Source organism: Panthera tigris, chromosome D4 (genome assembly GCF_018350195.1).
Source record: "Panthera tigris isolate Pti1 chromosome D4, P.tigris_Pti1_mat1.1, whole genome shotgun sequence".
Classification (NCBI taxonomy): domain Eukaryota; kingdom Metazoa; phylum Chordata; class Mammalia; order Carnivora; family Felidae; genus Panthera; species Panthera tigris.
Genome location: NC_056672.1, coordinates 86,600,379 through 86,616,941, shown reverse-complemented (window position 1 = coordinate 86,616,941; position 16,563 = coordinate 86,600,379). Strand labels below are relative to the sequence as shown.

Here is a 16,563-nt window from a genome sequence, read left to right as displayed (position 1 = left end):
GACCCTTATTTCCTGCTTCTCTCTGCTTCACACCCTGGTGCTGATCAACTTGGTCAGCACGGAAGGCACCTTGGGCACCTGGCTGGCTCAGTCAGCAGAGCATGTGATTCTTGATCTCCAAGTTGTGAATTCAAGCCCCACATTGGGCATGGAGCCTATTTAAAAATTAAAAAAAAATAGGAAGGCCCCCAGTGAACCTTAGCTCCCAGCCCCTCTTTGTACAAATGTGTTTTGTGGAGTAAAACTGAGGCCCAGAGAAGGGCAGAGACTGGGGACTTGCCTGACATCACAGTTAGTTAGTCAAAACGAGTCAAAACCGGTTAGTCAAAACCTAGTTAAAACCAGGCCTGGAACCCAGGGCTCAGATGGTTGTGTGTCCCTGGGGTATGCGTGCATGTGTATGGGAGACAGGGGCCCCAGCTGAGTGTCTCACAGGGAAGATACAGTCCTATCCCACAGGGGTCAGAGTCCAGGGCAGGAGGGCCAGGGAGTTTAGACAGAAGGGGAAGGAAGTAGCTTCTTGGTTTGTACTCCTGTGTGCTAGGAGCCTAGATGCCCACCATCTCCTCAAACAATCCTTCAGGACAGGAGTTACTCTCTGTATTTTACAAATGAGGAAGCCACGTTGGAGGTGATGTGAGTTGCCCAAAGCCATCGAGCTGGCAAAAGTAGAAGCGAATTTGCTCCCAGGCGTGGGCCTCTCGCTGGGAAGTCACGGTCACGGTAGTTCCCGAGTTCATTTGGAACTCTTGAAGCTGCATTACACGGCAGGCCCAGGTGTCTGCTCATGTGATACATGTATTCGTAATGGGAATATATGATACAATAAAATGTACTTGGTGTTTGTCCTTGGTTCCTGGCACAGGGCTCCTAAAACCCTTGGAATTCCCTGAGAGATAGGACTCGTCCTTTGTTCGTAATTATTATTCATAATAAGCCCCTCTGACTATGTCTTTAGAGGGTCAGAACTTTCTTTTTTTTTTTTTTTTTTTTAATTTTTTTAACATTTTTATTTATTTTTGAGACAGGGAGAGACAGAGCATGAACAGGGGAGGGTCAGAGAGAGGGAGACACAGAATCTGAAACAGGCTCCAGGCTCTGAGCCGTCAGCACAGAGCCCGACGCGGGGCTCGAACTCACGGACTGTGAGATCATGACCTCAGCCGAAGTCGGCCGCTCAACCGACTGAGCCACCCAGGCGCCCCTAGAGGGTCAGAACTTTCAATACTAACTCCTGAGGGAGGAGAAAGGGACCAAACATTGGGTTCAGTCACTTGGCCAATGATGTAATGAATTGTGCGTACAGAATGAAACCCCACATAAAAACCCTGAATCAGTGAGGCTCAAGGAACTTCTGGGTTGGTGAACACATCTGATGAGCTGGGAGGGTGGTACATCAGGAGAGAGCATGGAAGTTCTTCCTCCCCCAAGACCTTACTCTGTGTACCTCTTCCATTTGGCTGTTCCTGTGTTGTATCTGTTGTTTTTTTTTTTGTTTTGTTTTTTAAAGCAGGCTTCATGCCCAGTGCAGAGCCCAATGCGGGGCTTGAACTCACAACCCTGAGATCAAGACCTGAGCTGAGATCAAGAGTCAGATGATTTCTTTTTTAATTTTTTTTTTTTTTTGAGAGAGAGAGAGAGAGAGGGAAGGGGCAGAGAGAGAGCAGGAGGGGTACTGAGGATCAGAAGTGGGCTCTGTGCTGACAGCAGACAGCTTGATGTGGGGCTCGAACTCACAAACCACAAGATCATGACCTGAGCAGAAGTCTGGCGCTTAACGGACTGAGCCACCCAGGTGTCCCAACATTGTATCCTTTATAATGAAACCATGACTGTTAAGTACAGCACCTTCCTGGGTGCTATGAATCATTTCAGGGAATTACTGAACTCCAGGCAAATGGTGGAAATGCCCAAATTTGTAGTCATCCAAGCAGAAGTATGAGTAGCCTAGAGCCCCCACTTGCTGATGGCATTTGAAGTGGGGGGCATTCTTGTGGGACTGAGCCCTTAACCTATAGGATCTGCGCCACCTCTAAGTACCTATTATCAGAATTGAATTGAAGAGTAGGACACCCGCGTGGTGTCAGAGAATTGCTGTTGGAACACATTTTGAGCTAGGACATAAACACTTCCCTCCTTCTCCATCCAAGCTGTGGCTTCGTAGTACTACCACAGTTCCAAGGTCAAGATCGTGACACAGAATACCAGCTCAGAGGCTCAGGCTTGGAGCCCCTTTGCACATACGTAGCCTGACGGTAAGAAAGTCCCCAGTGGGGCAAACCCATGGATCTCACGGGGAGAACCATCCCAACCAAAGGTTCCATGTCTCACGAGCCAATCCAAAATCTGCCCAAAGCTGAAATCTGTGATTCTACAGAAGTTTGAGATCTTAGACTGAGTAACCTCAGCCAGCCTGAGGAGGCAGATCGGACTTAGATGCAGAACCAGATGGTGGAGGGAGGAAATGGTACAATAAACACAACCCTTGTAATGCCAACACATACATTGAATTAGAAATTAGTCTCTCCTTGGGGCACCTGGCAAAACATACGACTCTTTTTTTTCTTTTTTTTTAATGGTCTATTTAGTTTTGGGAGAGAGAGAGAGACAGAGCATGAGCAGGGGAGGGGCAGAGAGAGAGGGAGACACAGAATCTGAAGCAGGCTCCAGGCTCCGAGCTGTCAGCACAGAGCCCGACGCAGGGCTCGACTTCGTGAACCGCGAGATCATGACCCAAGCTCAAGTGGGCCACTCAACCGACTGAGCCACCTAGGCGCCCCAAAACATACGCCTCTCCACATTGGGGTTGTGAGTTCAAGCCCCATGTTGGGCCTAGAGCTTACTTGAAAAATGAAACGGTGAGGGGCGCCTGGGTGGCTCAGTTGGTTAAGCGTCCGACTTCGGCTCAGGTCATGATCTCACAATCCGTGAGTTCGAGCCCTTCTGACAGCTCAGAGCCTGAAGCCTGCTTCGGATTCTGTGTCTCCCTCTCTCCGACCCTCCTCCGTTCATGCTCTGTCTCTCTCTGTCTCAAAAATAAATAAACATTAAAAAAAAATGAAATGGTGGAAGCAATCAAATGTCCTTCAAAAGAGGAATGGATAAACAAACTGTGGCATATCCATGCAACGAAATGGTCTCCAGCAACGGAAAGAAATGAGTTATCAAGCCACGAGAAAACATGACAGAAACTGAAATGCATTTTGCTTCGTGTAAGGATGTCTGAGAAGGATACATACTTTCTGATTCCAACTATTATGACATTCTAGAAAAGACAAAACCATGGGCCGCCTGGGTGGCTCAGTCGGTTAAGTGTCCGACTTCAGCTCAGGTCATGATCTTATACTCCGTGAGTTCAAGCCCCGCGTCGGGCTCTGTGCTGACAGCTCGGAGCCTGGAGCCTGCTTCGGATTCTGTGACTCCTTCTCTCTCTGCCCCTCCGCCTCTCACTCTGTCTCTCTTTCAAAAATAAATAAACATTAAAAAAAATTAAAAATATCGCTTCTCGGCCTTTTGGCTAAGATCAAGTGTAAAAAAAATTAAAAAAAAAAAAAGAAAAGACAAAACTACAGACACAGTAAAAAAGATTAGCAGTTGGGACACCTGGGTGGCTCAGTCAGTTAAGGGTCCCACTCTTGATTTGGGCTCAGATCATGATCTCACGGTTCATGGGTTCGAGCCCAGTGTCAGGTTCTGCCCAGTGTCAGGTTCTGCATTGACAGTGTGGAGCCTGCTTGAGATTCTCTCTCACCCTCTCTCTCTGCCCCTCCCCAGCTCTCTCCTCTCTCTCAAAAGAAATAAACATTAAAAAAAAAAAAAAAAAGACTAGTGGTTGCCAGGGGCTTAGAGGAGGGTAAGTGGAACACAGGGTTTTTAGGGTAGTGAACTCATTTGGTTTGATACTGTGATGGTAGATATGTGACATTATGCCTTTGTCAAAACCTATAGCATGTACAACACAAACCTAATCTAAACTATGGACTTCAGTTAATAATATTGCATCAGTATTGGTTGATTAATTGTAATAAAGGTACACACTAATGCAAGATGTTAAAAATAGAGGGATGGGTACCTAGGTGGCTCAGTCAGTTAAGCATCCGACTTTGGCTCAGGTCATGGTCTTGTGCTCTGTGAGTTCGAGTTCTGCGTCAGGCTCTGTGTTGATAGCTCAGAGCTGGGAGCTTGCTTTGGATTCTGTATCTCTCTCTCTGTGCCCCTCCCCCGTGCGCGTGCACGCGCACACGCTCTCTCGCTCGCTCGCTCTCTCTCTCAAAAGCAAATATTTAAAAAAATTGTTTTAAAATAGGGGGGAATGAGTGGTGGAGAAGGGTTATATGGGAACTCTGTACTATGTGCTCAATTTTTGGTAAACCTAAATTTGCTCTAAAAAATTAAGTCTCTCTCTTTTTTTTTTCATTTATTTATTTTTGAGAGACAGAGACAGAGCACAAGTGTGGGAGGGGCAGAGAGAGAGGAGGCAGAATCCCAAGCAGGCTCCACGGTCTGAGCTGTCAGGACAGAGCCCAAGGAGGGAGGAACCGTGAGCTCAGGACCTGAGCGGAAGTCAGGCCACTTAACCAACTGAACCACTCAGAAGCCCCTAAAAAACTCTCTTATGGGTGCCCAGCTGGCTCATTCGGTAGAGCATTAGACCTCAGGTGGGGAGTACAAGCCCCACATTGGGCATAGGGCTTACTTAAAGAAATTAATAAACTAAAAAAAATTTTAACAAGTCTGTTAATTAAAAGAGAGTAAACGAACGAATCTATAAAAGAGTTGGATTAAATGATCTCCAAGGTCATTTCCAGCTCTGACTCACACTCCAGCTCTGGGCCTCAGGGTCCCCAGGTAGAATAAAATCAAGATGAGTTTTGAGTGCCACTCGTGCAGAAACGGCGGGCGACTCTCGAGCCGTCCACGGGTCCAGGACAACACTACACAACCGGCCCTTTGGACCCCGAGCCCTCCGCAACTGGCCCCCAGACCTCGGCCCCCAACTCACCGCGGGAGCTCATCCCAGCCCAAGCGCTCGCGGAGCAGGCAGACGCCCGGGCCACGCCCCCGCGCGCCATTGGCTCTTCGATTGGACGGCTGGGAGGAGGTGTGGCCGGAAGGGGTGAGTCTGATTGGCGGGGCGGGGCCGACGGTGAGCGGCGAACATGGCGGAGCGTGTCAAGAAGAGGCCCTGCGGCCCGGTAGGTGGCTGGAGGTGCGGTCCCGGGCAGGACGGGGCGCGGGGGCGCGAGAACGAGCCGCGCGGGGGCCCGTGGCGGGGTAGTGCCGTGTTTCCCGTTCCCTGCTTGTCGCTGACCCGAGGCCGGAAGCCCCGAGGTGCCGCATGCTCGTGGCCGCGTGCGCCCCTGCCTGGATGAGCACCCAGGGTGGGTGCAGGGCCCGGACAGCGTCAGGTAACCCAGGTAACTCGAGTCCTTTCGTGGCGTATCGCTTCTGACTCCCAGAGTGACAGCAGGCAGGTTCTTTTTCCCTGAGCCTGTTTCGTCTTCTCTCCGTTGACACCTCATTCAACAACTTGTTGGATGCTTACTATGTGCCAAACCTGGTATTAGGCCCTAGAGTATAGCGGGTCCCTTCCCCCCCGACGCTCTCCCTAGGGTGGCAGTGGGGGGGGGGGTGCCTCACCACCCCCATTTTACAGGCAGGGGGCAACTTCGCACCAGAAAGTTGCACCCCCCCCCCAGTTGTGATCATTCAGCCTCACTCCTATACCTCTTCCCGTTTCTTCTCCAGGGTGAACATGGCCAAAGGGTCGAATGGCGAAAATGGAAGCAACAGAGTAAGTAAGGGGGCTGGGTGGGGGCTGGGTGGGTGGGGTGGCGGGGGATCCACTGAACCTTGCCCGATGCCACTCCAGCAGTGCACTGCTGAACCCTGTGGAGGGCCACCAGGTCTGTCCGCTCTGGGTCCCACAGCACCCAAAATGGGAAAGAAGGGGCCAGAAGCCCATATGGCTCCTCTGGCTGCTCACTAAACAGCGCTGGAGAGCCCAGGCTGAGCCCTACTGAGACGGCACCATCTCCCGGACTGCTCCGCGTCGCTCTCCCTCCAAGCCCTCTCCCCGCCACCAATCCAGATGTCCTCTCATCCAGAGAAAGAGGAGAAAAAGAAGTGGAAGGACCTCAAGCTGATGAAAAAACTGGAGCGGCAGCGGGCCCAGGAAGAACAGGCGAAGCGCCAGCAGGAAGAAGAGGCTGCTGCACAGAGGGAGGACCAGGGTGAGCAGGCTGGGTCCTGGGCAGGGCAGCCAGTGTCCTATCTGGGAGGGGCCTTAGAGACCAGTGGGTGTAGAGGTCCTGATGGAGAAACTGAGGCCCAGAGACTGGGAGAGACCCGGAAAACTGAGTCCTAACCTCCTACTTAGGTGGGTTTAAATCCTGTGGAGGGAAAGTGTCACATATCATAACTTTCTATCTCCAGAACTCATCATCATCATGATGGTGGTTTTTCACTTTTTTATTGAGCCCTTTGTGTGCTTTAATTTAGTTTTTCATTTACTTATTTTGATTTTACTTTATTTATTTATTTATTTATTTAATTTTTTAAAAGTAAGCTCTATGCTCAAGGTGGGTCTTGATCTTACGACCCTGATATCAAGAGTTGCATGCTCTACTGACTAAGCCAGCCAGGCGTCCTTTATTTTGATTTTATAATAGAATTTGGGGGTTTTTGGGGGGGAGAGGGGGTGCCTGGGTGGCTCAGTCAGTGGAGCATCAGTTGACTCTTGGTTGCGTTTTGGTCACGATCTCACGATTTGTGAGGGCTCTGCGCTGACAGCGTAGAGCCTGCTTGGGATTCTCTCTGTCCCTCTTGCTCTGCCCCTCCCCCCTCAGGCTCGTGCTCTCTTTCTCTCTCTCAAAATGAACATTTTTTAAAAAGAAACGATTTCTTTAAAAAAGGATTTGTCTTTTTATATCATTAAATAATAGCTGCTCAAAACAATCTCCCTTCCTGGGGCACCTGGGTGGTTCAGTCAGTTAAGCATCTGACTCTTGGTTTCAGCTCGGGTCGTGATCTCACGGTTCGTGGGATCGAGCCCCACATCTGTGCTGTGAGCACAGAGCCTGTCTGGGATTTTCTCTCTCTCTGCCCCTGCCCTGCTCTTATGCAAGCTCACTCTCTCTCTTTCTCAAGATAAATGAACTTAAAAATAAAATCTCCCTCCCCACAAAAATATAGACAACTAGAAAGAAGAAAGAAAAAATTCCAGCAAACGTTGCAGTGAAAGTTTCTCCAGATATGATGTTGTACCCACTTATACATATGCAGAGAACATACAGATACAGTTTTATAAAGTGAGACCACTTTATCCGTGAGCTTCTGGAGCTGGTTTTTCTCATCCCACATTGAGCCCTGGGTGTCCTTGCACATCAGTACATCTGGATCTACCCTAACAAATTGTGTCTTTTCTCCTCGTCTAGACCCAAACCTCAGGAGGGTTAGGGCATCATAACCTCTAAGCCCATTGGTGATGGTGACAGTGGAGACAGAAACTGAGCATGTCAGCTGTTTTTTTTTTTTTTTTAATTTTTTTTTTCAACGTTTTTTATTTATTTTTGGGACAGAGAGAGACAGAGCATGAACGGGGGAGGGGCAGAGAGAGAGGGAGACACAGAATCGGAAACAGGCTCCAGGCTCCGAGCCATCAGCCCAGAGCCTGACGCGGGGCTCAAACTCACAGACCGCGAGATCGTGACCTGGCTGAAGTCGGACGCTTAACCGACTGTGCCACCCAGGCGCCCCGCATGTCAGCTGTTTTACACGCCAGGGAAGCCCTTCATGGGTGTTCCGTCCTGTGGCTCCCATTGGACGACTGCAGGAGGGAAAGTATGGTGGTCCCTCTAGAGCTAGACAGCCTGAACCCAGATCTCGCTGTCTTGCTTTTTGTGTGACCTTGGGCCACATGTTTGACCTCTTTGGGCCACAGGTTCTCCATGTCTCGATGGGTATCATGGTAATACTTTTTAGGGTTACTGGGTAAATGCACACATATAAAGACGCTAATAATAGCTCTCTTTATTATCCCCATTTGACAGCTGGAAATGGAGGCGGTAAGGGGCGGAGCCAACCTATGAACTTAGGCCAATGTCTCTAACCACTCCCCAGTCTTACCCAGGGGTGTGCCCTGCTCATGGGAGCCTTGGAGACCACTGGGTCCGTTTTCTTCTTGGGGAGATTGAGGCCTGGAAAGGGGAGTTGGATCTGATTTGCTGACCTCAAAATTCCTCCCAGAGGGAAAGTTGTCTAACTCTGAGCCCTGGGATTAGAGGAAGTGAAGGGAGAGCACAGCCCTGGCCCCTCTGACCACGAACAACCTTCCCCTGCCCAGGTCGGCCTTACACCCTGAGCGTGGCCCTGCCGGGCTCCATCCTGGACAACGCCCAGTCACCGGAGCTTCGCACCTACCTGGCTGGCCAGATTGCCAGAGCCTGCACCATCTTCTGTGTGGATGAGATTGTGGTGTTCGATGAAGAAGGCCAAGATGCCAAGTGGGGAGCCATCCAACAGGGCACCCGGGCTCAGGGAGGAGGGAGGGGCTGCTAGGACTGGCTTTGCTGCATTCTTTTTGCCTCCTGCTTGCCTGGGCTGAGAAATGTCTGAGATGCCCCCGGTGAATCTGGCGGGAAGAGTCGCAAAGCAGGGGACCACAGAGGTCAGACTGGGTGGAGGAGCTCCCGAAGGGAGGGCAGTAGGCTCTGGAAGGCCTGTCTTTCTCTCTCCAGGACTGTGGAGGGTGAATTCAGGGGCGTTGGCAAGAAGGGGCAGGCGTGCGTGCAGCTGGCCCGGATCCTGCAGTACCTGGAGTGTCCGCAGTAAGGGGGTGAAGGGCAGACTGGCCTGCGCGTGGTGGGGTGGGGCAGGGTGGTGAAGGTGCAGGTCAGGCAGGAGGTGGCCTCCCCTGGGAACTTTCTGAGATCTGCGTTCTTTGCTAGGTACCTAAGAAAGGCGTTCTTCCCCAAGCACCAGGATCTCCAGTTTGCAGGTAAGGCCGGAGTGGGGGCGGACCCCCATTTCCCATGGATCACCCCCCAGACCCCGAGAAATTGCTGTGCCGGTGGGAGAACGGGCCCAGGCAGGGCAAGGCCTGTGCGTGGTGGCAAGCGGCAGGTCTGTGGCAGACCTGAGGCTCGGAACTCCATACCACCGTGTGCTTTTGCACCCCTTCCACCCACAGGGCTTCTGAACCCCTTGGACAGCCCTCACCACATGCGTCAGGATGAGGAATCCGAGTTCAGAGAAGGCATCGTGGTGGACCGGCCCACCCGGCCAGGCCACGGGTCCTTTGTCAACTGTGGCATGAAGAAGGTAGGAATTGGGAGGGTGGGTTGAGACATACACTGGGGACATACCCTGGCTATGGAAGGCAGTGGGGAGCCCTGGACCCAGGCTTCTGTGCCTGGTCTTCCTCCACTGATGCAGGTTTCGGCCAGAGAAGTGCCCCGCAACAGGGCTCAGTAGGTAAAGCCAGGAACAGATCGACTGTTTCTTGAAAACTAAATGAACAGGAGACAGTTCTCGTGCTCAAACCCAACCCAGCCCAACCCTGCAGCAGCGAGTCCAGAATCCCTCTGGGGAGGCTCCAGCGAGCATGCAGACCCACCCTGGGCCTGGCACATTCATCTGCCGCCTGGCTACACTCAATTCTCCTGGAGTCAGAGGCAGAAACACTTCCATGTGTGGGGTCCCCTCTCCCCGCAAAAAGAGCAGACCAGGATGACCCAGACCCTGACCGCAGACGAAAGGAGAAAACACGAGAAGCGTCTAAAGGGAAAGGAAGCGCCCCGTGTCCTGAATTCAGAATTGGCATGGGACGCAGACATCAGCTGTTCTCCATCCCATCTCCCATTTACCTCATGCCCGGCCCTGGGCAGTATAGCAGTAGCTGTTGTTTATGGAGAGTTTCCTGATTGACAGATGAAGAGAGCGAGGCCCAGAGAGGCTATGTGGCCCGCTCAAACTGCTGCAGCTAGTAAGTGGCATGGCCACTTCTGTTCAAAGCAAAGACTGGGATCTCATCTCACGAAACACTGCCTACTCTGTGCCAGGCCCAGAGCATTCATCTCTGCCCAGTGCCCTGGGGTAGTCATCTGGCACGAATGGTCTCTTGTGAGCAGGTCTGGCGCAGGTGCCAGAGAAAGGGGATGGAGGTTGACCTGGACCCCTCAGGTGCCTGGCCAGCCCCCGCCCCCATGCCCCCACATCGGGGAGAGCAGTGACCCCTGCTGGTCCTGTGGGGAATAGCACCCATTTCTCCTGGCTTCTCCCTAGGAGGTGAAGATTGACAAGAACTTGGAGCCTGGACTTCGGGTGACCGTGCAGCTGAACCAGAAGCAGCTCCCAGGTATCTGGAAGCTTCCCGGCATGGCCAACATTTGGGCTCGGAGCCGCCTCCTTCCACCTCCTTGTCCCTCACCCCATCTTCACAGCCTCTCCACTTCATCTGCAGAAAGCAAGACCTACCGGGGCAAAGTCGTGTCTTCGCAGGACCCTCGCACCAAAGCTGGTCTCTACTGGGGCTACACAGTCCGGCTGGCTTCCTGCCTCAGTAAGGACGGAGTTTCCTCCTTTGAATATCTGGCCTCTCTCTGGGAGGCTACAGAGAGCCTTGCCTGACCCAAAAGGCAGACTAGGGGCTTTGTCCTACCACCTTACTGTGTGACCTTAGGCAAATGCCTTTCCTTCTCTGGGCCTCCGTCTCCCTGAGTGTGCTGCCTGGAATATTGTGAAGGACTTCTGAGAGAAAGGATTGTGATCGATTAGTAATGTCTGTCGTGGGGCTGGGAATAGGACATAAGGACAGATAGGAGTTCTGAGAGCTCCTTCCTCCCCACCCTCCACTTGGTTTCCCCAGTCTAGCACAGGCATGGTCTCCTGGACTTCCCAGGAACAGTGGAGGGCCTGGGTGTGCCTCCCTTGCCTGAGTCCCCTTCTCCATCCCTCCCCCAGGTATACGTATACACATAGCTAAGTGGCTATGTGGGTCTCTCCCCCAGGTGCCGTGTTTGCTGAGGCTCCCTTCCAGGACGGGTATGACCTGACCATCGGGACATCAGAGAGAGGCTCAGATGTGGCGTCTGCCCAGCTTCCCAGCTTCAAGTGGGTATAGCCTGGGGCAGGGGCCGGGGAAGGAGGAACGAGCCGGAAACAGTCTGGGGCGGGGAGTGATGTGCAGAGCTGTACGGGCTGAGCCCCTACTGCATACCGGGAGGTGGGGACTGAGTGCTCTGGGGAGCTGCATGCAGTGTGGCCTCAGCGAGCAGTCACTGATCCCCTCTTACGGGCACAGGCATGCTCTCGTGGTGTTCGGGGGCCTCCAGGGGCTGGAAGCTGGAGTGGACGCAGACCCCAACCTGGAGGTGGCTGAACCCAGCGTCCTCTTTGATCTGTATGTCAACACGTGCCCCGGCCAGGGCAGCCGCACCATCCGCACGGAGGTGAGCCCGGTGATCCCGTCTGCCTCCCCGCTCTAGCCCCAGGCCGTCCTCCAGGTTCTGCCACCAGCCAGGGGTGTGTCCAACGGGAGTGCGGCTCTCCCCCGCCCACCCTGCTCAAGGTTGTCTCGAGCCAGCCTGCCCTGGAGATGGGTTCCTCACTACCTCAGTCTCTGACCACAGCAGATTCCAGCAGGGACCGCGTATGAGTGAGCAGGGAGTCAAGAACCCTGGGTGCTCGTGGCCCTCCAGCTGCTCCCAGGCTGGGTGACCCAGGAGACCCTGGCCACCCCCACCCTGAGCCTCGGTTTCCCCAGCTGTACTCTCTGTGTTGCACTTCCTCACGCGTGACGGTGGCGGGCAGGGCGGTCCTTCCCACTGGGCCTCACTGGCACCTCAGTCCTGTGGGGCGCAGTGTGTAGCTAGCTCTGGGAGCCTCAGTCCTGGGCATCCGTGGAACCCGTGGGCCCACTTGTGAGGCCAGCACAGGCAGCACACTGTAGGCACTTGGCTTCCATTACTGTCAAAGGGTGGGGAGTACACAGGTGGACTGCCCCACTCTGTCCCCAGGGGTCCTGCAGGGGCCACACCCTCCCAGCAGGAACCCCCCACACCCACCCTGTACCAGGGGCTGTGAACTGCCTGTCGCCTTCGCTAATCCTGACCCTGGGAGGCAGGTATTATTCTGACCATCCTCTCTTTAGAGGGAGACACTGAGGAACAGAGAGGCAAGGCCCTTCCCTGGTGGGGCATGCAGCCAGCCGGGGTCAGATCAGCAGGGTGAAGCTGAGCCTGCTCTGAACTTCCTTGGGGCTCTGCTGAGGGCAGCAGGCCCTGGGGGGTTGGGCACTGCGAGGCTGGGGGCCGGGCTCCCTCCAGCCTCCCGGGCCCCAGCCTGTTGCTTTCCTCTCCAGGAAGCCATCCTCATTTCCCTGGCCGCCCTGCAGCCTGGCCTCACCCAGGCGGGGGCCCGTCAGGCCTACGACAGCAAAGCAGCAGCAGGGGAGCCAGAGGTTCCTGGGGTTCCCCCGGGACAGACACAGCCATGACTCGTCTCCAGAAATCACCACCTTTAATGCAGCCCCACCCCCGCAGTCTGGCAGGGCTGTGGCCTTCACTTGCTGCCTGCAGTGACGGCCTTTAGGCTGCCTGCCCGTGCCAAAATATTTGGCACGAAGAGCAGCCCCGAAGCCCGCTCAATGCTCTCGATGGGCACCAGGAAGCGCTCCAGCGGAACCGCCTCGTCCACGGGAGCGTTGGGCATCACGTAGGAGCGGAGTTCGATTTGCCCGCCTGCGGCCTCCAGGATCAGCACCTTGAAGAAGTGGGTGGGCACCGCCACGTGGTTCTTCCCGATGACCTGATACTTCACATAGGACTTCCCGTCAGCCTCCGTCCTGCGGGCAGAGCCGGGCACACATGGCCTTTCAGGGCTCCCAGGGCGTCTGGTCGGACCCACGGCTGCTGCCCTGACCTGACTTCCAACTTGTGTCAGCCTGTAGGACTGCCACCTCAGCGCGAGGCTTCCGTGCCCTTCTTGGCTCCCCAGGAGGCTGGGATCTCCCTGCAGGGTGAACACTCTCCTACCCTGTTTTCCTCGTGCCCAGCACTGGGTCAGGCAGGGCGGGTGACAGCAGTAAACGTTACTCAGAGAATCGGGCCTTGTGGACATTCACCTTCGCTCCTGCAGACACGTGCTTACGCTCTACCTACCCCTGCGGAGGGCGAGCACCAAGTGGGCAAGGCCCATGAGCCCTGAATCCCCTGTGCCAGCACAGGCACTGGTGTCCGGAACACTGGCCGGGTGACTTCCGGTCTTCCCCCTGTCAGCAGGCCGTCGAAGGCACTTGCAGTGACCATCCGCCCCCCTTTTGACTCCTAAGCGACCATGAGGTGGGTAGTGGCTATTATCCCCATTTTACAGGAGAGGATATTGAAGTCACTTGCCCACTCCTCTAGAGATCAGGTGATAGGCCCTGGATTCCTTCTCAGGCCTGTGGACCTTGCCGTAACCTTTTGCCTCCATCTCGATCTTCAGTAGGCCAGAAAAGTCACTGAGCATGCCCAGAGGAGCTCAGTCCCTTCCACCTGGGAGGCAGGGCTACAGAGGGCCCAGAGTGGAGGCTCAGGGTCAGGGAGAGGGAGTTCAAACCCTGGCTCCAGGGTGAGGAGGGTGAGGAGGATTGTTCCAAGCAGAGGAGACCGAAGGCAAGAGCCTGACCTGACGAAGGCTTTTCTATCTGGGTAGAACGGAGTCGGGTGCGCATGGCAAGAGGTGAGGTAGGAGAGAGGAACAGAGGCAGATTTGGGGCCTGGTGCCATGCACAGAGGAGACACGGTCTAGGTGGGTACCCGACAGGTCTCTGGCTGTAGAAGTGGAATTAGGGGGCCTAAAGTAGGGAACGGACAGGCTTGTGAAGAAACCAGATAACGTGACCTGGCACTGAGTGTGGACCCAGGGGCTGAGGCAAGCCTGAATGGTGAGAGTGGCAGGAAGGGGCCTCTAGGGAACGGGAGGCCCTGGCATCCCCAGCCCCCACTCCAGCTCTAGCCTTACCTGGGCAGGAAGAGCGGCCCTGTGCACACATAGACATTTTGGTAGGTGCGGGTCAAGCTGCGGCTGTACTTTTCCAGGTTGTTCCAAGCATTCTGGTTGAGGTGGGGCACCTGGTTGGAGACGTGGGGCTCAGAGGCTGGGGCTGGGGCCCTTCCCCCACTGTCAGAGGGCGGGAACTGACACCAGGCTGGGACAGTCCGGCGGGGAGTGGGGTGGGCAAGCGTGCTGAGGAAACCGAGGTTCAAGGAAGGAGAGATTCCTTAAGGCCACCTGGCCATGAGGGTGGAGCCAGAGAGAGCTCGGCGGGTGCCAGCCTGCCCCCGTCTGGAATGGGACAACCAGCATCCCAGGATCAGAAATGCTTCTCAGCTGCAAAGGGCTCTGCTAAGGAAAGGGGCACTTCTCCCTCTTCAGAGAAACAAGCCTCCCGGCCAGTCCCCAGGGGCTCACGGGAAGGCCAGTTCTCCAGCGCTACCCGCTCCTTTGCCAGTTTGAACCACATGCAAAGCCTGGCTGGAAGTCATGGATTGCTCCTGACTCCGTCCCTTGAGCTCTCCAATGTCCTAAATGAGCAGGGGACTGCGGCCCTAAAAGAGCAGAAGTCAGAAGGGAGGCTCAGACCCCAGGGGCTTCACGCAGAGCCCCAGGTCAAGTCTCCAGGCCCCGCTGGGAACAGGCCTAGAGGCAGGGCACACAGTGACTGCTAACCGCTGTCTATGCTAGTTATTTTCCTTAGACTCCTGTAAGGCTGGCAGGGTACGGACAATGGCTGAAAACCCAGGTTCCTCCAGACAGACTGCCAGGGTCTCCTGCTGTGTGACAGTGGGCCAGTCGCTTTGCCTCTCTGTGCCTCAGTTCCCTCATTACAGATAGTACTGCTTGCCATGGACCAGGAAGCGTGCTCAATACTCTTGTTTGCACTGTCTTCGGTTCCTCGGCGCTACTGCGAGAAAACCGAAGCCCAGGGAGGTGCCCAGAGGCCCACAGTTAGGGTCAGACTGCAGAGCGGGTGCTGGGCGCCCCCGTGCTCGGTGCCTCCCGCCTGGGGCGCGCGGGGTGAGCAGCCAGGCGCCTGAGCCGCGCGCGCACTCGGCAGCTCCCCCGCTCGAGGGGCGAGGCGAGCGCGGGTCGGGGCGCGGGCGCTACCTGGGGCGCGACGTTGCTCAGGTAGAAGGTGTCGTCCATGGCCTTCTGGCTCCAGCGGTGGTTGGCGGCGGCGGCGAGGTGGCCGCGGTCGAAGCCGCTGCCGCGGTAGTCGGCGTTGGTGGCGCGGTGGTACGCGTGCACCGAGTCGTCCTCGCGGAAGTCGCACGAGCGGCGGTCGCCGTCGCCGCAGAGCCGCTCGGGCCGCAGCTGCTCGACCACCCAGAGCGCGCAGCGGGTGCGCGGGTCGTAGCACAGCACGTACGACTCGCGGCTCTTGAGCTGCGCCAGCCCCGGCAGCCCGTACTTGGCCAGCTCGCCGGGGCCGCCGCCCGCCGGGGTCCCGGGCTTCGCGGGCACCGCGGGCAGCTCGGCCGCCGCCGCCACGGGCAGCACGGGCAGCCGGCCCAGGAGCCCCGGCGCCGCCCTCGCGTCCGCCCGCCGCCGCCGCCGCCAGCCCTCGGCCGCCGCGCCCAGCCCCGCGCCCAGCGCCAGGGTCAGGCCGGCCCGCAGCGCCCGCATGGCGGGGAGCGCGGCCCGCGGCGCACGGGGCACCCCGCGACCTCCGGCGGCCGACCCGCGAGCCTCTTAAAGGGGCCGCGCCGGCCTGCGGGGCCCACGGCGGGGCCGGGTAGGGGCGTGAGGGAGGGGTGCGATGCCCGTCGCGTCCACTCACAAACGTTTCGAGGAACAGGGGACCCAACGGAGCGGGCCTGGACCGGCGCGTAGCGTTAAGTCCCGGCGTCCTTTCTTTGCCCTTTTAAGACGCGCACAGGGGGCGGGGGGTAGGGTGGCACGTGTCACCTCTCCCCTGGCTCGCGACTGGCTGCCGCCACCCGGCTCCGCCCCGCCCCGCCCCCTCCCAGGGCTGCCTCGAGGGACCCTCCTCCGCGCGGGCCGCAGGAGCTCCCACTTAGCGCCTAGAAGTGTCAGGCAGCTTCCATCGCGAAGTGACTTAATCTTCAAGAGAGGAAGCTCCTAGTTGGCAGAACAAGGAAACAGGGCCAAGACCCCAGGTCTGCCTGACACCAAAACCTACCCTCCCAACCATGACACCGGAAGTCAGGAGTCCTAGGACACTGGCAAGTGTCTTAACAGCCCGGGACAGGACAAGGATGCAGGCGGCTGACGCTAACTGCTGCTTGGAACAGAAACTGGTGATTCTCGAGGGCAGTTTGTATGTATAAACGCCTTAAAAAGGTTCACACCTTCCAACCCACTTGGACGGAGCTGGGGAAATGAATGGGGAGTGCAAAGAGCTTAAACAGGAAAACTTCCCCGCAGTATTACTCGTAATGGAGGCTGGAATAAGCAAAATATAGGGGTTTCAGACATGTTTAGCATACTAGAATACTCTATAGCCCACAAATACATTTCAAAACCATACAGCAACTTACCACCTAACATGAGAGGGGA

At 55.8% G+C, this 16,563-nt stretch overlaps 2 protein-coding genes across 3 annotated transcripts; one reads left to right on the top strand and one right to left on the bottom strand.

Moving 5' to 3' along the window:
• The first annotated feature begins 5,129 nt into the window (after positions 1–5,129).
• SPOUT1 (SPOUT domain containing methyltransferase 1) lies at positions 5,130–12,573 on the top strand. 2 transcript variants are annotated; one of them, XM_042964867.1, is made up of 12 exons: positions 5,130–5,195; positions 5,749–5,794; positions 6,108–6,233; positions 8,345–8,504; positions 8,739–8,828; positions 8,949–8,998; positions 9,191–9,321; positions 10,285–10,357; positions 10,463–10,561; positions 11,010–11,112; positions 11,303–11,450; positions 12,362–12,573. In XM_042964867.1, the coding sequence occupies exons 1-12, from the start codon at positions 5,160–5,162 to the stop codon at positions 12,494–12,496; spliced, it is 1,197 nt and encodes a 398-aa protein (XP_042820801.1). In that variant the 5' UTR covers positions 5,130–5,159; the 3' UTR covers positions 12,497–12,573. The 2 variants fall into 2 exon arrangements, with proteins under 2 accessions (XP_042820801.1, XP_042820802.1); XM_042964868.1 differs by lacking the exon at positions 5,130–5,195 and adding an exon at positions 5,231–5,417.
• ENDOG (endonuclease G) lies at positions 12,503–15,895 on the bottom strand. The gene is made up of 3 exons (XM_042964869.1): positions 15,151–15,895; positions 14,005–14,114; positions 12,503–12,844 (listed from the first exon to the last, which is right to left on the bottom strand). The coding sequence occupies exons 1-3, from the start codon at positions 15,667–15,669 to the stop codon at positions 12,562–12,564; spliced, it is 912 nt and encodes a 303-aa protein (XP_042820803.1). The 5' UTR covers positions 15,670–15,895; the 3' UTR covers positions 12,503–12,561.
• Between the last annotated feature and the right edge of the window lie 668 nt (positions 15,896–16,563).